Source organism: Helianthus annuus, chromosome 3 (genome assembly GCF_002127325.2).
Source record: "Helianthus annuus cultivar XRQ/B chromosome 3, HanXRQr2.0-SUNRISE, whole genome shotgun sequence".
Classification (NCBI taxonomy): Eukaryota; Viridiplantae; Streptophyta; class Magnoliopsida; order Asterales; family Asteraceae; genus Helianthus; species Helianthus annuus.
The window spans coordinates 62,066,372-62,088,654 of NC_035435.2; the positions used below are offsets into that span (position 1 = coordinate 62,066,372).

The 22,283-nt window shown below is 39.9% G+C and overlaps 1 protein-coding gene and 1 non-coding gene across 2 annotated transcripts; both read left to right on the forward strand.

Moving 5' to 3' along the window:
- Nucleotides 1–1,155: 1,155 nt before the first annotated feature.
- LOC118490912 lies at nucleotides 1,156–1,262 on the forward strand. The gene has a single exon (XR_004890137.1). It is a non-coding gene; the product is annotated as a small nucleolar RNA R71 (small nucleolar RNA).
- Nucleotides 1,263–16,540: 15,278 nt separating this feature from the next.
- On the forward strand, nucleotides 16,541–20,602 carry LOC110929298 (uncharacterized protein YacP). Its single transcript, XM_022172431.2, has 10 exons — nucleotides 16,541–16,702; nucleotides 17,197–17,268; nucleotides 17,450–17,577; nucleotides 17,670–17,830; nucleotides 17,939–18,008; nucleotides 18,087–18,141; nucleotides 18,274–18,357; nucleotides 19,117–19,155; nucleotides 19,844–19,890; nucleotides 20,335–20,602. Exons 1-10 carry the CDS (start codon nucleotides 16,592–16,594, stop codon nucleotides 20,432–20,434), a joined length of 867 nt encoding a protein of 288 aa, XP_022028123.1. The 5' UTR covers nucleotides 16,541–16,591; the 3' UTR covers nucleotides 20,435–20,602.
- Nucleotides 20,603–22,283: the final 1,681 nt, after the last annotated feature.

The following is a 22,283-nucleotide window of genomic DNA, read 5'->3' on the forward strand; positions in this document are numbered from 1 at the left end:
GAACATGGAATCGTGAAACTTCCGGGATCGATTTTCTTTTGGGGTAGTTTATTGAGTACGAGGGCAGAGCATTCTTCGCCTAAATTAACTAGTTGCAAATTTTCAATTTTCTTTTTATGTGTAAGGAAGTCCCTCATAAATTTAGAGTATTTGGGCATTTGGGTTAGGACTTCGATAAAAGGAATATTGACATGCAATTGTTTTAACAGACTTTCGAATTTTGCGAATTGCTCATTGGTCTTTTGACGAATTAACCTACCGGGGTACGGAACTCGAGGAGCCTTGGTAGGCTCTGGTGGAGAGTTCTTTTCCTGCAGATGTGTTGGCATTGTTTCTTCCGTTGGTGGAGGTACTTCTGCAGGCCCTACGGTGCGGTTTCGTAGTGTGATGAGGTGAACTTGCGCCTTTGGGTTTGTTTCGGTATTGCTAGGTAATGCGCCTTGTGGTCTCTCGGAAAAATTTTGTGCTAGTTGATTTATTTGTTTTTCTATGTTTTGAATGCTAGCTTGTTGATTCCTAAAATTAGATTCTAATTGTAGAAATCTTTCCGAGTTTTTCTTATCAGTGTCGGAGACGAGGCGAGATATAGTATCTTCGAGCCTTTCTCGTCCACCTTGTTGTTGAGTGAAATTTTGTGACTCATTTCTTGATTGCTGAAAGTTTGTTCGTTGGGTTTGTTGGTTACTACTATTGCCGGTTTCCCTCCAACCAAGGTTTGGGTGGTTTCGCCATCCTTGGTTGTAAGCTCCCGTTGGAGGACCCGACGGCCTAGGTCTATTATCAATGTAGTTTACCATTTCTTGTTGATCGTCCGTTTCTTTCATGCAACTCCAATTTTCATGTGACCCACCACACCCTTCACAAGCCATAACCGAGACTGTTTTTGTCATTTCTAATTTTTTTATTTTTGAAGAAAGGGCCTCGATTTGGGCTTGTAAAGAGGTGCTTTCGTCGACCTTATGGGCGCCCGGGGCGATAGACTTATTTCCCCGGGGAGTGTGCCATTGAAAATTGGTTTGAGCAATTTCCTCAATCTGATTATATATTTCGTGTGGGCGTCGATTACCTAAAAGTCCCCCGGAGCTAGAATCAAGTGTCTGCCTAGTGTGTGGCAACAATCCATTGTAGAAAGTGGATACTTGTTGCCATATTGCGAGGCCATGATGGGGACACTTGCGTAATAGCTCCTTGAACCTTTCCCATGTTTCATATAAGGATTCCCCGTCCTCTTGTGAGTATGTGTTAATTTCAGCCATTAATTTAGCAGTTTTAGAAGGAGGGAAATACTTATATAGAAACTTTTGGGCTAGTTCATCCCAGGTGTTTACCGAACCAGCTGGGAGGGTGTTGAGCCAAGCTTTCGCTCGGTCTTTTAGTGAGAACGGAAACATACGGAGGCGTATGGCGTCGTTTGATGCTCCATTGATCCGAAAGGTATCACATATTTCTAAGAAATTAGTTATATGTAGATGAGGATCCTCGTCCGCAAGCCCGTGGAAGGTTGCGGAGTTTTGGAGCATTTGTATCAAATGCGGTCGAAGTTCGAAGTTATTGGCTTCGACATTCGGAGCATTGATAGCGGCGCCTAGATTACCTACGGTGGGCCGTAGATAATCCATAAGGGTACGTTGGTCCGCCATTGGGGGTGGATCACCCGAAACCTTCTCTTGGTTTTTGGCTTTTAACCTTTTTCTGAGAAAGCGTTCGGGTTCTTCTAGCGGTTCTTTTATGTCTTTATTGGAACTGGAGCTCATACACTACGTGAGGATGGTGTCGGGTTCCAAGTCCTGTAATAAAAATAAAAAAAAATGTCGGTCAGAAGGTTCACCACGGCCCCGTGTTGAGTGAACACGGCCCCGTGGTCGGAAATACAGTGATTTGTTTTTCAGATCCCAGTTACTGGAAGTTGGACACGGCCCCGTGTTGCACCAGCACGGCCCCGTGGTCAGCCTTCTGTATCTTGAAAAACAAAAACTGCCAGTAACTTTGCTGAGCACGGCCCGTGTCCGACCAGGCACGGCCCCGTGCTGAGCTCTGCAGAAGCTGAAAATCTAAGAAAAAATCCTAAAAAATTAAAGAAAAATAAAAATATGATTAGGCCGTTGATTCCTAACTTTCTTAAAATCCTTGTGTCCCCGGCAACGGCGCCAAAAAACTTGATGTGCGTGAGTGTGTATATATTTTTAGATATATATTTATGCCCTTTTTACACTTTTAGCCAAGTTTTAAATTTATAAAACACGATATTTACTAACACTAAACACACATATGGGCAAGTGCACCCATCGTGGACGTAGTATAGTGTTGGTAAGATACCGAGGTCGTCCAAGGACACAAGAGCTTTTAATACCGGTTTATCCTCAACGTCTAATCAAATCAAAAAGTTAGAAAAATGATTTTAAACTAAGAAAAATAAAAACTAACTAAATGCTGAAAAATAAAAATAAAATAAAAACAGATAGACAAGATGAATCACTTGGATCCGACACGTGTATTAGTATAACCTTTGATTATTTTCGCACTTTTGCACTTGTTTAAGAGATTATCTTAGTTATTGTAGTAGGCCCCTCTTTTGAAGGCGACGTTACCCTCAACCCAGTAGTTTGAGTCAGCAAGGATACAATCCTAAAGGGTCGGATTATTGAAAGATAATGAATTAAGTTATTAATGCAAATTGTGGTAGGCCCCGCTTCTGGCGGTGACGTTACCCTCGGCTAAGTAGTCTGAGTCAGCAGGGATACAGTCCTAAATAGCCGGGTTATAGTATTAATAGTAGTTAACTTATGAGGGGGTCAAAGAGTTTGGATCCCCGCCATCCAATACCTATGGGCATTGAAGGAGATCCTACTAAATTTGACCCAGGTCCCAAGCAGGACCTCTAAACGCTGAACAAGGGCAAGACCCTTACCAAACCGTTCCCTTAACCCCCGACCAGGTAGCCAACATACCTTCATATAGACCGTGGAGATATGAATGGTGAAAATCTTTTATTTTATATAGACAGTAAAATAACGCCAAGACACCACGGACAAACGATAAGGAAAGATCACCTTCAACATAAGTAACTAGTTATTAAAGTCATTAATACAAAACCAAATAAAAGTCATTAATACAAACCCGCACCTGCACCTTCCTCGTTAGATGCACCATCAGTGAATAGTGCCCAAGTTTCTGAAGAAGATGTTGGTGCAGGGTTTTGTTCTTCTTCGCATTCTTGAATGCGATTTGCCGGTACTTCGGCAACGAAATCAGCTAGGACCTGGCCCTTGATTGCGGGGCGCGGCTTGTAGTTCATCGTGAGTGCACCCAGCTCAATTGCCCATTTTGCTAATCTCACAGAGATGTCAGGTTTTGATAGGATCGGGCCTATCCTGTAGTTGGTTAACACTGTGATGACGTGATTTGCAAAGTAACGTCGCAACCATCGTGACGCGTGTACCAATGCTAACACCAATTTTTCCATGATGGAGTACCTTGTCTTTGGGTCATTGAGCATTTTGCTGATATAGTAGATGGGTGTTTGAACTCCCTCTCGCTCCACTATGAGTACCGCACCTACCGCGTTGTCTGCGGCAGATAGGTACAAGATAAGTGGCTCATCTTTGCGTGGCGCGGTCAGAGTTGGGAGTTGTATCAAACACTCTTTCATCTCCCGGAAAGCGTCTTCGGCCTCTGCTGTCCATTGGAATTGTTCTTTCTTAAGACAGTTCCGCAGGGTCTTAATGAAAGGATAAGACTTTGCTGCATGATTGGCCAAGAATCTATTTAGTGCAGCTAGCCTGCCGGCTAGTCGTTGCATCTCTTTCATCGTGGAAGGCGATGGCATGCGCTCGATCGCCTGAACTTTTTCCGGGTTTACCTTGAATCCATCTTTGGTTACGATAAATCCAAGGAATTTGCCTTCTTCCATTCCAAACGAGTATTTCCCTGGATTGAGCTTCATATTGACGCTTCGCAGAGTTTGGAATGTTCTTTCGATATCTGTGAGCATGGTATCTTCTTCCATGCTCATGGCGACCAGATCGTCCATATAGATTTCGACACTTTTGCTGATTTGGCCGCGAAAAGTGTCGTTCATCAACTTTTGGTAGGTTGCACCTGCATTGCGCAACCCGAATGGCATTTTTGTATAGCAGTAATTCCCGGTAGGTGTGCGGAATGCCGTTTTGTCTTCATCCTCGATTGCCATTTGTACCTGGTGGTAGCCTTTTTAACAACCGAGGAAGCACTTCCATCAAAATGGTGCGAGGTTATCGACCTTTTCGTCGATCTCTGGAAGTGCATAAAATTCCTTGGGACAGGCTTTGTTGAGGTCTTTATAATCGACGCACATGCGCCAGCCCCCGGATGGTTTTTCCACCATGACTGGGTTGGACAACCAAGTCTGGTACTTGACTTCTCGCAGGATGCCTGCGGAGAGCAGCTCTTCGACTTGCTCATGCATCGCCTGGTTCTTTGCGGATCCAAGGTGGCGTTGGCCTTGGATCACGGGCTTGATACCTGGCAAGGTATTCAAGAAGTGTTGCGCAACTTCGCGTGGGACCCTAGTCATGTCTGCGGGTGTCCACGCAAAAATATCCTGGTTCCTGAAGAAAAGCTGCTTCAGGTGCGCTTTGATGTTGGGGGACAAGGCATGGCCCAAAGTGACCTTTTGCTCTGGGTATCTTGCGTGGAGAACCCATTTTTCTGGTTGGTTGCCGGGGGTAGGCCTTGCTATCTTGGTCGGACGCAGCTCGTCCGACGACATGACTTCTCTGCGTGCATAGATTATCGGGACCCCTGTTTCGGTTGGGAAACCGACAGCAGAGTGGGGTACCGTTGTAATCATGTTGAAGTCGCCTTAGGATTCCCTCCCGAGAAGCACATCATATTTGGAGGTGTGAGGCAAAACCATGAATTTCACCTCCTCCGTTCTTGTGTGCCTTCCGCTGGTGAGGCGCACAGGAAAAGTAATTTGGCCCAGGGGGAAAACAGTTTCCCCTGTGAACCCGGCCAAAGGGTAGCACACCGCTTGCAATCGATCCTTTTCTTCCTGATCGAATTGGTTGAAGAATTGCTCATATATGATGTCAGAAGTACTGCCCGGGTCGATGAATAATCGCTCGGTGCAGTAGTGAGCTAGGTGGCCTGTAATAACGACGGCGCGCCTGTCGCGCGGTCCGTCACGGACTTTTGGAAAGACAACTTGCTCGTCTTTCCAGTCATTGTCCGGCCATCTTCCCGCTTTGCGTGGCCTTCCTTTTCCTCAATGAATCATGTGGGTTGAGGCCACGTACATGGTCCTCTTACCCGTGGAGGTGCCCTCGTTGTGGGGGGTGATGCGCTTGGTTGCTTTTTGTGCGCCCGTCAACAGATGTTGCAGCTTCCCCTCCTTTAGGGCCCGCTCAATCTCCAGCCGGAGACTGATGCAGTTGTTTGTTGTGTGCCCCGAGTCCTTGTGGTACTCACAATAGAGTGTGAGATCCTGATTCTTCTTGGACTTCATTGGTTGGGCCAGTCGCAGGTATTGTGCGTCCGTAAGAAGGACATCGCTAAGCGACTGGGTGATCTCGGTCCAGTTGCGGTCCCGAGATTCTTTCTTTGACGCCCGGTTTTCACGCTGGGCGTTGATTATTGCCCTTGCATCGGGCTGGCTGTTACGCAGGACATATAGTTTGGGATCGTTGCTGCGATTCCATGTGTCCCGGTTGCGCTTGTTGTTGCGCTTAGGTTCGTGGCGGGAGGACTGGCCTTCCGCTCGGGGCTGTGCCTTTACGAGGTGCGGTTTAAGGGACCGCTGAGTCTAGGCGTATGTCTTGACTGTAGTTATGACATCTTCCCATTTCTTTGGCAAGCCGTCCTTGCCGGAGATAGTCATAACCATCTGTTCATCTTTGACAGCTACGATGAAGTGGTTACGTGCCATTTGGTCGCAAACGTCACCTATCTCTAGGCATTCTTTGTTGTATCGGATGACGAATGCTTCAAGTGATTCGTCGTCCCTGCGCCAGATGTTCATGACGTCCATGGAATCACGTTCATGGCGTCGCTGCTGGCTAAAATGCGCGAGGAACTTCGCATGTAAGTCCTCGAATGAGGCCAGTGATCCCACTGGCAAAGAATCGAACCAAGCCCTTGCCAGACCCGTAAGGGACTGAGGGAAAAAATGACACCAGGTCGGCTCATCCCACTTGACGTTGCACCCAGCGCGCATGAAGATTTCATGTGATCGTCCGGGTCGGACGAACCATTCTATTTCCCAATGTTTAATGGGAATTTTGTGGTAGTGACATCTGCGTGGGCAATTTCTGGGACAGACTTGGAGTTTTCGGCTGCAGCCTTTGGTCTGTAGGGTTGGCGCTGGTGGCGCTTTGCAGCGCGGAGGTATGTGGTACGGGGTTGAGTGGGAGGGACGTGGTTGTGCCCTCCCGGTCTGCTGCTAGTAGCGTGTGACTCCCCGACATACGTATGGTCATCCGGATCGGTGCGGCCATATCCCGCTTGGTGGGGTTGTGGTCCCAGTCGGCTCTCGATTCTGGAGCCGCGGTGGGCGGTGGATTCTCGCCTGTTTTCGTCATAAGGGCCTAGGCGGCTACGCACTGGGCCCCTGCTGCGAGACCCATATGAGGAGTCATCCTCATCAATCGTGCGGACCTCGCAGTAAGAGGAGCCACGGTCATCACGCCTGCTTCTGGAGGTTGGGCATGTGGGGCCCTACCGTCGTATTGTAAAGTACGACCCGCAGGGGTATGCGGAGCCGGGGTGTGCCCGGCCGATACTTGAGCTTCTGCACAAGCTCTGTTGTATGCTGCGGCCAGCAAAACTGTTTGCTGGTCATACCAGGCATGAAGACTCATTCCTGGAGGAATCGCAGGTGCAAACTATGATAGGTCGTGTCCAAACGTAAGGGATGCGCCCCCTTGCGTTGATGTGCCAATGTGGCCAGGATTTGGGGCTGGGGGAGTAGTCCTTGTAGGCCCTGAGTTTGTGGGGCTTAGGTTATCCCCGGTATGGATGTTCAGATGATCAGACATGATCTTTTTAGAGGGAGAGGGATGGTTGAAAAAAGTGCTAAGAGTAGCGGTGGACGCCAATGATGAAACAATGGTTAACCGTGCAGGGTTAACACACTAGTCTTGTCAAGAAGGGTTAATCCCTTCCTCCCGAGGATCGCTGGCTGGATCGTCCGCCGGTTGATCTCCTGCACAAGGAAACAAGCCGTGACTCGTAACAAGGAGGATGGGGTGGGGGTGCTCCTTGTTACCACTCTCCGGCGTGAGAATCAGTAATTTGCTCGGGAAGCAAAGTGATAGTAGTAATAGTGAGAGAGCTGTGAAGAGATACCTCAAACCTGGTTTGGGGTTGGTATTTATAGCCGAGGAGGGAAGGAGGAGCTGAAAGGACAGACTGACGACGTGCAGCCCTTATGCAGGTGTGTCAGACTTGTCGGTTGTGGGGGTGAAGCCACGTCCTACTGCAGTGTCAGTCTGTTGCTTACATGTGGTCTGACAGGCGACTGTCATTGGTGCCACTTGCTCTGTGATGTCAGTCCCACTTGCCTCGTGGGCAGGATGCGGTGCCGCGCCGCCTCGCTGCCTGCGGTAACTGCTGCCGTTCCCGCGTTCTCACTATGGCGAAGATTGTGGGATGCGGTGCCAAGCCGCATCGCCACTTGTGGTGACTGTTGCTGTTATCCAGCTCCCTTGTATTGATAGAAGTGTTCACTGGATGCGGTGCTAGGCCGCATCGCTATGAATACTTCCGTTCTCATACACCAGATGCGGCGCCGCGCTGCATTATTATACCGTTCTCATATTCAGGTAAGTCCTCTTCCATCTTTGGGCAGATTGGATTCGACCGCTGTGTTCGCGCGTACCCGCACGGACACAGATAGGTTGTTAGCTAGTGGGGGTTTTGATAAAGGTAATGGTCACTCGCGGTCGTGCTGATGCGAGATCTGGGACCATACCCCTTCAGTCACTTTTAGTGAGTTTAAAATAAATTATTGATTTAAGCTCATAAGGTTTTAGTGGTATAACAGTGGGTAACAATTTTAGAATTTTACTTGGTGTTTGAGTAAAGAAGAAAACTGTAACAATCTTACAAAACATATGAAGAAATTATGAACATTCCTTTCTTCGCATCCCACATCCTAATTCCATCACTACTCGTTCTTTGTCCTTCCTTTGAAAAACAACTTACTACGGTTCCAAAAAACCTATCAGTCATTGATCAGTCATAGAAATAAAGGACCACTTATCAAGATTCAAGAACATAAAATAAAGTTTCACCATGGATATAATCCATAGATTTACTAAACAATTAGGATTTCTCTAGTGGAATCGGAATGGGCTAACCTGTGATGATACATCTGGGTTCAGGACTTCTGTGATAAGTCATCGTCATCAAATTGAGCCCCAGAGCTAAAACGTTTGAAATTGACACAAAAAGTCTAAAACATCAAAACCCCTTGGAGTGAAACTTTTCTTACCGCCTTAGCCGTATGAGGCGCACATTGGTGTATCGTTTTTAAAACTAAACCCAACCCAGCCTAGCTGGCCCGAAAATTCTAGAATTTGGTTACTGCATATATACATAACATGACCTATGTTATCAAAGGCGCAAGGCGCATAGTGGTCGCCCGGAGCCTAGACACAAGTCGCTTAAAAAGGGATGGCTTTTTTAAGTGAGGCGCATAGTATATTAACACCAATTTTAGGGGTTTCAGACATGTTTTAGACTTATTTAGGGCTAGTTTAATAATAAGCATCAACAGTTATTACATTAATACTGTTTTACAAATATAATAAAATCTAGTATATATATGTATATAAGAAAAATAAAAATTGTTAAAAAAATAAGAAAATAAGTTCTAAACAAGTCAGTAGGTTAACTATTTACATCTGATCTGGGACAGTTGGATCAGTTATTTAGTTTACACATGGTTTCAAAGACTTTTATGATGGACGATAAGCCATGCATGGCTTTATGACTTCCATTAGTGGCTTAAAACAAATAGTGAGCTTACAAGAAGGCAAGCAAAAATTAAGGAGTCACGACAATTTGAATTATGGGGGTGACATAGGATTATCTTCTAGTTTAAATTTTAAAAGCTTATTTTCTGTTTTCTCTTTTTATTGGTGGTTATCTCTAAAGTGTAGCATGAATATTGTTTCGTAGGAACGTTTATGTTAGTTTTAGTTTTTATGGTTATGTCCGAACTTTTGAGAGGGATGTGAGGGTTGATATTTTTACTAACACACCAAATAATACAGAAAAGTTACCATGATGTGGATATAAGTGGGCTTGATGAATTCCAAGAGTCGTCGGTAATGAGTAATCATCAAAACAGAGTTTGTGGGAGTCATTAGAGCATTGACTGCTTTTGAAACGTCTCTTAGCGCGTCAACATCTAATCCAGAATCAATTTCATCCGATATCGCCAATTCTGCCCCAAGAACCTTTTCAGAAATAAAACGATCAAATAACAGAAATAAAAATATAGGGTTTCCTCAACATTATCATTTGAATTTGATCAGAAAAATATGAGAAACAGAATAGCACTTATTTAAGCCTATAATAAACTGGGCATTTTTTTGTTAATACTAACGAACAAAAAATAAAATTAAGCAGACAAGGGAACAAGTGATAATGACATCACGCATAAGACTTGGGTAACCGCACTTGAATCAAAACGAAGAAAACCATTTAGTATGTTCAACCGGTCATATGATGACCTTGATGACGAAATGGAAATCTATATTACATCGGAAGAACAACGTATATGGGATTTTTTGTTCGATGTGAAATACTCAATGTAAGCTTCCATTTAAATATTGAAATGCTAGGTGTTACATTATGCAAAGCTTTGTCCTGTTAGATTAGGGAATGTTTTGCTCCAAATAGTATGTTTTTTTTCCGAATAGTCTATTTTGTTTTAAATGTATAACAACATTTGTCACACCCTTAAAATCCACATGCGGAGTACTACCGCGAGGCGTGCGACTGACCAGGATCCAGCCATCAATCATACTGAACAAGCAATTATAATAATAGTAAAGTCCACCAACCATGAGGATTAGTGAACACCATAGTTAAAGTTCAAAAGTTTTTAAGTTCAAATAGCAAATTAAGTAAGTGGCGGAAGCATAGTAGGTAGTTCAACAGAAGTTCAAATTTCTAAATTATTTTAAGAAACCCAACACACGGGTTTAGACGCCCACTACACATCCCCAAGCTGCAAGCTCCCGAGTCACTGTGTACCTGCAAAGCATGCAGTAGGGTATTAACATAATGTTGGCGAGTTCACGAGTTGTCCAGTTTTAACTTTTGAAAACGTAATTTGTTTAGATAAGACGTTTATAATCACGTTATGGGGAGCTACCCCATCTGAAAGCTTACTAAACTGGCGATACTGAAACTGTTGAAGAAAAGTTGTTGAGCCCCAAGTCAATGTCTATCATCATTAACCAAGATGCAAGGTCTACTAGTTCACACCCGATCCCCTCGGTCACGGTGTGAGGTTGTCAAACCTAATAGCGCTATCAACTAATAACCCGTTCGCCCCCGGCGATTAATCGATATTGTAAGCAGGGACTTTTCTGGATAGAGATTCGTTTAGTTTTGCTAGTTGTGATTTATGAATAATATCCAAACGTATCCCCCCCCAGAGATAGTAATTTAAAAGTACCCATTTATATTTCCCCTGGAAATAATAGTTCGAAAGTATTTTTCCCAAAGATGGCAGTTTGTCCGTGTCCTCCCTGGGACGCATGCTTTTAGTGTGTCAACTCACCTTGGGTTGCTCGGCAAATGGTGTACTTGGTTAGTGTATTACATTTAATGTTGATGTAAACATGTAAACAGTCTAATTAAATTATCTACATAACATCATTTGTTTGTCTATAAATTAAGGTCAAATGTAAACATTTGTTTCATCACTTGTTCACCATAAAAAAGTGAAAAAAAAAACAACCTTATTATGTCTAGTCCAACATCACCATCTGACTCAAAACGGGTTACCAAACGATTGTGGAGAACTCTTTCATTCGAACTCCAAACTCCGAGATCGGATGGCATACCGCGAGTTGTAAAATTTTGTTTCGCTTCTTTTCACCACCACTAAATCCTTCATTCACATTTCTATTCAGAAAGTCCACCTTTATATTGACCATTTCCAACTTTGGCATGATGTAACCATAAAACTGCAATGGCATATTATTAGTACAACCAAAATTTACTCACCTAGTGTAGAAAAATTCAAAACAACCTGTAAAACTATACAGAACTAAAACATATTTGTAGTTCAAATGGATCTTGAGACAACAAACTCGATAAATATGAGGCCTATCAGTTTCCTTTGCTCAGAAATATTCATAAGTTCCAGTTTACAAGTTCTCATGAACAAGTTTAGAGACCATATAAAAATTAAACTGTTGTCAAGACTAAAATAACTGAGTTAGAAACTATGAACCTGAAGTGGATCAAGCTCACGTTGACCAAGTTTCCTTTCTGGCATTGTACGCCATCTGCAGAAAGTCACTATGCTGACTCCAGGAATTTCAACAGGAGACTGAAAGCTTAGAAAAAGACCAGCAAGTGATCGGTCTTCAGGTTCCATCTCAAGCAAATTCTCTCCCTTGAAGACAACCGACCCTCCGGTAACTTCATAGTCTTTGTGACCAACAAGAACCTAACAAACAAGTAAACATTATATCAAAATATCACCAAAAAGAAATTCAACTGGAAACCCTCAAAATACATGGAATCGATTGAAAGTAACAGAACTCAAATCCTTGTGAATCGACAACGCGGGTCACCTGCAACCCTAGACAGCTCTGTATCAAGGCGGAAGATGAAGATGAAGATTTTGATTCCACTCTGTCTCTAGTTCTTTTTCCTTTTGGATCCACAGATCCAAATCCAGATCTTTGAGGGAGAGGGAGAACAAAAATGAAAAAGTCTCCCAACTTGAAATTTGAAATGAAATTTGGGGTTTTTGTTGCCTCTGATTGTACCTGTGTGTTTTCTGTGAGGGAGAGTATAATGGGAAAGTGAAATTCTATTTTTATTTCATGTGCTTTAAACACTTGTACATCATGCTTTAAAGATGTTTTAAGTAAAGTGGTAAATTACCTTAAGTTATCCTTCAGATATGCTTTAAAATATAGTATAGATATATGTTTATTAAATTAAAATAAAAGTACGTATATATATATATATATGGTATACTAGGCGGTGGTTTTCTAGTATTGCATTTCTCTCCCGTCGTATTTCCAGACGAGATTCTCTCCGATACGGCGTATCCTGTTTCCTTCCTCAATTAAATCTATGCCATAGTGGCGAAGTTCTGCTATGTTCTCCTGATTCATGGGTGGCATTTGGGCTGGTATGGGTTCGTTGTAAACTGATTCGGGTTCTCCGTATGGCGTGTAGGGATATGGGTCATTCATCAGATCTTGAAATGCCCAGTCATTGGTCCACCATTGTTCTAATGGGTTTGGTGCTGGTAACATGGGTATTTTGTTTGGGTTGAAAGCTAGGATTGGTAACTGATTTTCTTGGTTTTGTTCTGGGTACATTGGTACAGGTGCTATTGGTTGTTCAGGGTATAAGGGTAATAACTGTGGTTCTGGTGCTACAACACAGTTAAGATCAAGAATATTTCCTGTAGTTTGGAACATATCAAGGTTGGCTAATCTCCTATCCAGTTCCTCCCACAGAGGTAAAGTCACTGGAATTTGGGCAGTTCCTTCAGCTATGGTTATTGTTGCTTGGTGTTGGATTTTCCTTATTCTTTTTCTCCTTTCCCTTTTCTCTTTACTAAACCATCCTCTTTTCTTAGGTGGAAAAGCTTCCTCGGATTTAGCTCTAAAAACAAAAGGTTCTTCGAAATCAGCTACGTATCCAGATGCTGAACCGGATGGTCCTTCATCCATGGGAGATTGGGACAGGTGACGATAAGCGTCAGATGTATTCTGATCACTCATACTGTGAACTCAAAAATTGTTAAAATAACATAAAATCCTAATATAAAAATTAAGATTTATTTACACAAGATAACACAGAAGTTATATAAATTTCCTAATATAATGGTTAAAATTTAGGTATTTAAAAGAACACCCAAATGACTTAAACCAGTGGCTCTAATACCACCTTCTGTCGCAGCCCCCGACCCCATCTCGGGAGCAGGCGCCGCGAACGCGAGCTGGTGGTATCGGTGTTTATTAATTTTTGCAACGGAATTAAAACATCAGGACCGTAGTTACGAAATAATTTCAGAGTTTGCAAAACACCAAATTTTTATATCAAACAAATGGGCTAAAACCCAGATTTCATTGAGAATGTGTTTATAGGGATAAACCCTAGTTTGCTGAAAATATAACTTCTTTTCTTATTCAGGTAATTTATAGCCACTTTATTTAAGCCTTCAGTGCTCCATAGCTGGCTTCTAATAGCTTCACATCAAATTACCTGAAACGCGTTTAAAAATATTTTATCGGCAAGAAATACTGGCGAATACATTCCATTTTTGTAAAAGACACATTTGTTATATTTTATAGTATCAAGATGGAGATTACAATGTTTCTATCAAACAAATTCTCCAAAGTACTTGTCACCCGATGGATCTGTGACTATGGTCATATCACACATTGGCTAACCCATTGTCCAATTGTGAAGGTTATCAAGTAATGTATACAAAACCCTATAATACTGGCAATAATTTGTAGAATACAAAGACTCGATCACTGTAAGTATAACTAAAAACATTTAGGGTTTTGTAAAGTAATCCTAAGACTACTCATGTTTGGGTCCCTAGAAAGGTTAGACTAGGTTAAAGGCATTCTAATAACCTATGGCGTATAGGGAGAACCCGAATGAGTTAGAAACTATGAACCTGAAGTGGATCAAGCTCAGGTTGACCAAGTTTCCTTCATCTGGCAGTGTACGCCATCTGCAGAAAGTCACTATGCTGACTCCGGGAATTTCAATAGGAGACTGAAAGCTTAGAAAAAGACCAGCAAGTGATCGGTCTTCAGGCTTGAGGAATTTATTTAAAATAGTAAACGAATCACAAAAATTCCAAATAAATTACAACGCATGTCATTTAATCCACTAATGCTTGTGGATTTTTCTCATGCCCTAAACACTTGCATAAAATTCACCAAAAATCAAATAGTACACCTAGGTCTGATTCGTCACATTCTGGTGACAGTTTACGGTAAAAATTATTTCAAAATTCTCGTTAACTCTTTTAATGAAATTCCAGTTGGAGAATTTTGTAACTTCCTAGCACTACCGACTGTATAAATTTCACATATAATTTCCAGACAAAAACTAAGTTATGATATTCGTAATAGGCTGTAATTTCTACCAAAAAACGCAGCCTGCACCTTTGAAACGGAAAAATTCATTTAATGTATCAAAACTAATCGAAAAATTATGATTCCAGTGGGGTTTGAAAGCTATTTCTTGGAATTACATTTTAAACTTAAGAAACACATGTTTTCATCAAATTTTTGCCCACGTTACAGCTGATACAAGTCGGCTGTAAATTCGGATCAGGTTCTGTTTGAATTCAGCTTTCAAGTAAAACATGTTTATGACATTTTAACACTTTTTTTAGCAATCAAAAACCCCATCAACATCACATACACGAATTTAACATCAAGTTTCATTACCAAGATCATACATAACCAAAACCCTAGCATGCATGCATGATCATAGAGTTACTAAACTAACAAGTATCATCATCTAGACATTAAAATACATATTTCTAGCAACCCTAACACATAGAATCCATGTTATCATGCATCAAGAATCACAACAAGATCAAGAACTCATGTAGAATCAAGAAACGCAGTCAATATGCAACTAAAACTATACATAAAACCTTAAATAGATTACCTATAGATATAGATGAAGATCAAACAAGTGAGATTATGGTTTACTTGGCTTCTTGAAAAATCGTCTGGGAGAGATGAGAGGGAGAGTGTGCGTACGTGAGTATGGGGGGCGCCCTAGGGTTGTGATTTGGTTTTATTATTATTTTTCTTAAAACGAACTTTTAATAAATGCACAAATGGTCCTTCATGTTTCCCAAGTCTCAAACTTGAGCAGAAAGTTATCAAAATAACTTTATAAAATGACACACAGGGCCTTTGTTTTGCCAAGTTAATCAAATTAACTCCGTATGTTTGTTCATGCGTTACTAAATGTAATTAACAGAAAGGTTAACGGCGTTAACCTGGAAATACAGGATGTCACTGGTTGTAGTTATATACTGAACGACGTGGAGTGAACACATGAAGTGCATGTAGCTCAGCTGGTTACGATGGTGCTTGATTTCACGGGTGGGCCGGGTTCGAATTCCGTCCCACACTAGCTTCTAATTAAGATAACATCAATATCCAATCTAGTTAGTTATCTTCTTAAAAAAAATCCAACTAAGCTAGCTAGGTTTACTAACCTAGTTAGTTGATGTGTCCTTCCTTTTTCCTTCATTAAATCTGAAGTCTCAATAATGGCAACTTGGTCCCTGTTGTTTTCTAGTTAGTCTACACATCAACTTTCAAAATATGTCCACCAGGCCCCTCAGCTTCTAATTAAGCTAACTAGGTTTACTAACCTAGTTAGTTGATTTGCGTTTTTTTTATAGTTCCCATTTATTAAAAAACAACCCATTAACATATAATTTTTTTTTAAATAACAACTTAACTCTTTCATTTCTAATGGGGCCAGGTGGTACGACGCTTTAGCAATGGGTTGAGCATCAAGTAGTAAGTCAATCTGAAAATCTATCTCCTGTCAGGCGCGATTCTAGAAAAATTCTCAAGGAACACATCTTGAAAGTTGAACACCACGGGTACGTCCGGTATACTCTTCATTCGAGCTTCAACATTGATGACATACGCTAGGTAAGCTCCACACCCTCTGTTCATGAACTTTTTCGCCTTGATCATCGGGATGAACTTCAGCACTATACATTCCTTCTTACCATGGATCATAACCAGACTACTATCAGGAACTTTAAGATGAATCATCTTCCTTTTATAAACCATCAGTGCGTCGAAAGCAGCTAACCAATCCATACCCAACACTACGTCAAAACCTCGTAAGGTTATAGGAAACAACTTTACTGAAACTTATGACTCTCCAATTCTATCCAACAATCATCTATAGTCTTTTATCCTTTCGCGTTCCTACCAATAACAGTTTCTATGTCTATCATACTAGCGTTACATTTAAGTAAAGGAACAAAGGCGGTAGCTACGAAACTCCTACGTGCACCAAAATATAAAAGAACCAAATCATAAAAAGCAAGTCATGATAATTGGAGAACAGTTGTACATGTATTTAGTGCACAGAATGATAGATCTTTCTTTACATGTGATTATTATAGATCTGTGTTATGATAACCGGAAGAAATATACATACAATCCTCCCTCCCTCCCCTACACAGTTGGATAGTTGAAAACTTTAGAGCTAAATATAACAACTGGTGGATAGTTAAGGGATGAGTTATGTAAATTTGTATTCTAAGCAGATAAATGGGTGCGAGAACAAGCGGCATTATTGACGCCACGAAGAAAGGTTATGGAATTCAAGTAGCATGAAACTAATCGCAATCTCAAACTCAGCTTCTGTATTGCCGTACGTTAATTGTGGTTGTTCATCTTCCAAGATTGTTGCCCAGAAGAACAAGAATTCCCAATCTGCTAAGGTCAATTTCCCCCCTTTTTTTCATTTGTTTGGTACTGCTTATATAGTTTCCAAGATGGAAATTGGTTCAAACTTATAATCCATGAAAGCATGAGGTGTATGTATATATGTACGTATTGTTTCTTCACTTTTTAAAAAAATTATCATTCCTCTTCTCACACGAGATACAAGAGTACCAAAGAAATTATTTTATAATTCAAACGTTTTTTTAGTAATTACATTAGCAATTCATATGCCCCAGCAACTATTGTTACGTGCTTTAAAATGATTAAAGCTATATGGTGTTTGTTGACTGTTGAGTGTATTTTTTTTTTTTTTAATTCTCTTTGATGTCAAATGTTTTGACATGTTTGCTACTTTGATGTCCAATTTAGACATTTTTCATGGTTTCAGTTTTTTGTGTGAATGTTATTGAATGTACATGTAAATTATAAGAATTGTGTAACATGTCATGTACTCATGTGTCACTGCAAGTTTTTCTTCTTTTTTTTACAGGGTTCTGAGCCTCCTCCAGCCAGGATTACATCAAATGTCAAGCAAAACTTGCAATTCTTGAAGTTATGGAAGGTGAATTAGTTAACTATGCTCAGCATCAACGGTTTGTTAAAACTTAGAGCTGACTATACTGATCCCTTTACTTATGAGTGGGCGTCAGAAGTTGAATGTTGTCCAAAGTGCATTTTAATGCGTACAACTTTTCTAAATCCTTGTATTTTATTAATCATTTTTTTTTTGTATTTTATGACAGGAATATCAAAAGAGAAAATCTGGCGCACCCAAACCTGCTACTAGTTACCGTAGGAAAAAGGTGGAAAAAGATGACCTTCCAGATGATGATACCGAGCTTTATCGTGATCCTACTTTGACCCTTTATTAGTAAATTTCTTCCCCACTTTTTGAAACGGCTACAAGTTAAACTTAAATAATTATTTTCTAAAGCACCGAGTATTTATGAATTTATTGAATAGTACAAATCAGGGTATAGATACTGCAGTCCCGGTGTTGCTTGTTGATGGTTATAATGTCTGCGGCTATTGGCCGAAGCTCAAAAAACATTTTATGAATGGAAGACTCGATCTTGCTCGCCAAAAGCTAGTTGACGAGCTTATAACCTTTGGAATGCTAAGAGGTTTGTGCCATTTAAACTCCTTAGAATGTCCTAAACTGTTCTAGTATAAAATAAATAATCCTATTATGAACGCATTACTCTAATTTGTTTCAATTTGGACATTTTCAGAGGTGAAAGTGGTAGTTGTTTTTGATGCTATGATGTCTGGTCTTCCAATGCACAAAGAAAATTTTGCTGGGTATTTTTCGTAAGCTAACATTTAGTATTTCTCGCTATCTCTTTTCAGATAGTTTAATGGTCTTGTAGAATATTGCAGTGTCGATATCATTTATTCAACTGAAACATGTGCTGATGCCTGGATAGAGAAAGAGGTAAGTATTAAGTTCATTGACATAATCAACAAAATTTGGTATCTAAAGGGTACATATAATTATTACCCATTTACTCTGTCTCTAAACCTTTTTTTTTTATAATTAATAATATAATCCTGAATTCGTTGGTAGGTTGCAGCCTTGAGAGATGATGGATGCCCAAGAGTATGGGTTGTCACATCTGATCGTTGTCAACAACATGCAGCACATGGAGCAGTATGTCACAAACACATTTTACTAATAACATTTATTTTCTGAACTTAATTATCATCTTTACTACTTAATGTGCTAAAACTATTTATCATTATTATTATTATTCTTTTATACAAAGACCGTCCCATAGTCACAGGAAACGCAGACCCCCCCTCGAATCCCGAATCGGTTTGGCGGTACCAGAATCGGGTACAGAATCAAACCATTCGGCCTGGGTTCGCGAACCAGATCGGAAAAAAGGTCTTACCCGATTATCACAATACTCGTTCCGAATCACTGAAAAAATGTGTATCCGATTGAAAAATTCGCCGTTTCGGAACGATTCGATTCACGTACCAGTCAATAGATGAACGAATTGCAAACGTGTTTAGACACTTTTCCCGCCTTTTTAATGGAGCCTAATTGCCGACCTATAATAATGTAACAGATTGCATTATTTTAGGAGATATATTTGTAATTGATATTATTATTTAATGAATTTTCTGTTATGAACTTATGAATTATGATTATGGTTATGAAATGCTTTTGAATTTTGGATATGATTATCAAATTTGTTTTTCAGATTGGATTTTTTTTATAAACTATATTGTAATAATTGTTTTATATACGATACCCCCCCCCCCCCCCCCCGCCCCCGTAGCGAATTTTAAAATTTCACAAACTACGTACCTGTTTTTGTTCCGCGAAACGCGATCCATGTGACTATGGACTGTCCTTTGCATTACTTTGGGTGACTTGTGATTAGTATAGTTTTATTTATAGGGAGCTTTCGTTTGGAGCGCAAAGGCATTGGTTTCAGAGGTACAACACATTAATATACATGCTGTTTTAATTATGTTGTTTCATAGGTTATAAGTTTTCTATAAATGCGTTCATTCTTTATAGTGATGAAAAAGAATATTTATCTTGTAGGTTTTAAGTTGTAACAATTTCATATTTGATAGTTGGATTCTTGTGCTTACACATGAATACATGAGAGCAGAATGGTAAAATATAGGAGGGTGAGGCTCGTCTTCGTACAATAGGCCCATAGCACAACTGGTTTTCTGAGCAAATGCTGATCTGATTTCTGTGTTCACCAACGCCTGCTGTTGCCAGAAAATTCGTTGATTTCCCTGTTTTTCTAGTTGCAGAGTTGTTTTCCAAAGTTATTTGGGTTTCTCTCATCTTTTACTAGTTTTACGCAGTATTCTTTTATTATAACAATAGAAGGCGTTATAAATCCTCCATAATTGGGTACTGGTCCTTCACTTACTTAGAATTTGTTATGCCAATTGTCAACTCGCGCGCATAAAAGATGGCACCAAACGTAGTACGATTGACACCTTTAGAGGACTACTGAATATGACTCAAACCAGTTTTGCTCTAATTCAACTCCTGTATTTAATGGATAAATGTTGTATGAAATACGGTTAACATCCTCAGTATCAGTATCGATACATACTAAGCTATTAAGCTTGCTTATTGATTAATTGTTTGTGCATTTCAGATTAAGACTTCACAAAAAGAGGTGGAGAGAATGCTGGAAGAACACAAGTGAGTGTACTTCATCAACTTATATGTTTCTTATAAGAATCTTGAAACTAAGAAAATGAATTTTTTTTTTTTTTTTTAACAGACTGTTATTGTGATAAGACTTGGGTAGCAAATATGCAGAAATTGAACAACACTAAATTAAAAGGAAAATGTATGATTGATTCATTGGCTAACTTTCAATTTCACTGCCAGGGCCAACGGAAAAGTAAATTTGTCGGCCTCTATTAACAATTGGCTGGTTTTTATCCCAGTCAGAATTTTGTTAAGAGTGAGATTGCAAACAAAAATGAAAGTTGAAGTGTCATTAGTTACATTGCCACTTGGAATATCATCGGCCAATTTGTCATAATTTGGATGTTAATAACTGAATTTCGCATTTGCCAAATTAAAATAAATGATGAAAAGGAACAGTGTATTGAAATTTAATATCAACCTGTTTTGCAGATCAACCTCAGTACAAGGTAAACTGTTGAAGCACAATCTTGATTCTGGGGTAGTGGATGCCCTTAAAGACCTTAGAAACAAGCTTTCCGAACTCGGTTGAAGTTGATTCTTTTGTCACACATTCGATTCGAATTTATGTCGGTAAATTACAAAGTTGTCTTTGTCATGCTTCCGTTGATTCGTCAAAATCTACTGCACTGAAATTTGAAATATCATAATCACATGTGTTAACTGAACTATTAGTTCACAAGCAAATAACCTTTTCATAGCAATGCCAATAATAGACATTGAAGCCAAAGTGTGATAGATGACACACAAAAAAAAGCAAAGCTAATTGTACCACTCTTCATAAGCTTCATACCTATCCTACGCAGCGTTTAACTACTTAAGATGATGCGTAGGCTAATAAATCGAGTCAAATGACTAGTTAATTACTTAAGATCGGTTCGTTAAAAACTCGAATCAAATCAAGCTTAATCCTGAAAGTAAGCTTGTTTAATAAACGAGCATGACCTTCACTTATTGATGATGCGTAGTAGCAAGCATAAACAAACCTATCATTTGTATATTTTTTTTATTTAATACATAAAATATATATATTTATATAAGAATTGTTAATTCTATATAAAATATACGATAAAAGTAACCAAATACCATCTACATTGCTGTATTATAAAATTATAGTTATAATATATATTAAATAAATTATTAATGTGTACAAATTAAATAATAGTTAAAAAACGAGGCGAGCTTGAAGTAGAGTTGTAATCGTGTCAGCTCGGCTTGTTTATTTTATTGAACTGAAAAGTCAAGCTTGAACTCGGCTCGTAAGATATTCGAGCCAAAAAGTCATAAAACACTATAATGTCAATCATAAAACACACTTAAAACCCACAAATAACAAAGTGAAGATTACTAAAACATCATATTTGTGGGTTTTGTATTGTGTTTTGGATGATAAAGTTTTGATTATCGAATGACTAACATTAGTGTGTTTTATGTTGATTATCATGTTGTGTTTTATATTCATAGTTCTACGATGATGTGTTTGAAGTTTTTATTGATTATTAGGGTTTGGATATTATGTTTTAATGATCTTCACTAATTTATTTGTGGGTTTTGAGTGTGTTTTATGGTTGAAATTGTGGTGTTTTATGACTTTGTACACTTTGTAGAAAAAATGGGCTTTGTAGCCGAACTCCACCCTATGTATATATAGAAAGTGTAAAATACATTACGGCTTAACGTACATCACGTACGCGACCAAATTACGCACGTTCATTTGAAAATCACGCACGTTATAAACTCGAAAAAACCTAATCACGCATGTATGAAATGTAAATCAGGCACGTTATCACGCATGCCTTACCTCCCAGTTCAAAAATCGCATCCCCTGTTCTACGCTCTGAACCCATTGTTACTGTCCTCTGACTCCAATCGAATCAAAGCTTGGTCATGTTCCTTCATCCTCTGTTCTACGGTCTGAATCAAAGCTTGGTCATGTTCTTGCATCCTCTGTTCTACGGTCTGAATCAAAGATTTGTCGTGTTTCTTCATCCTCTATTTTACGGTTTGATTTTGAGGTTCGATATTTTGATGAAACTTTTCAAAATCAATGATGAATTTGAACCCAATTCGATGAAATTGACCGAACAATAGCCAATTTGAAGTGAAACGAAAAGGAATTTGAACCCAATTCGATGAAATTGATCAAACCCAGGCTAAATGAAAATTAGCGTAAGAAAAATATCAACACCTGTAAGAAAAATAGCGTGGTACCAATATGCAACATGTGGTAGCCACATCAACACCTCAACACCTGTAAGAAAAATTGTGTGGTGCCAATATGCGCGGAGTGGGATAGGGCGTGGAAGAGTGGCATGGTGTGACACATGGCATGCACTTTTTATTATTATTATTTTATATCTAAAAAATAAAACAATACAAAT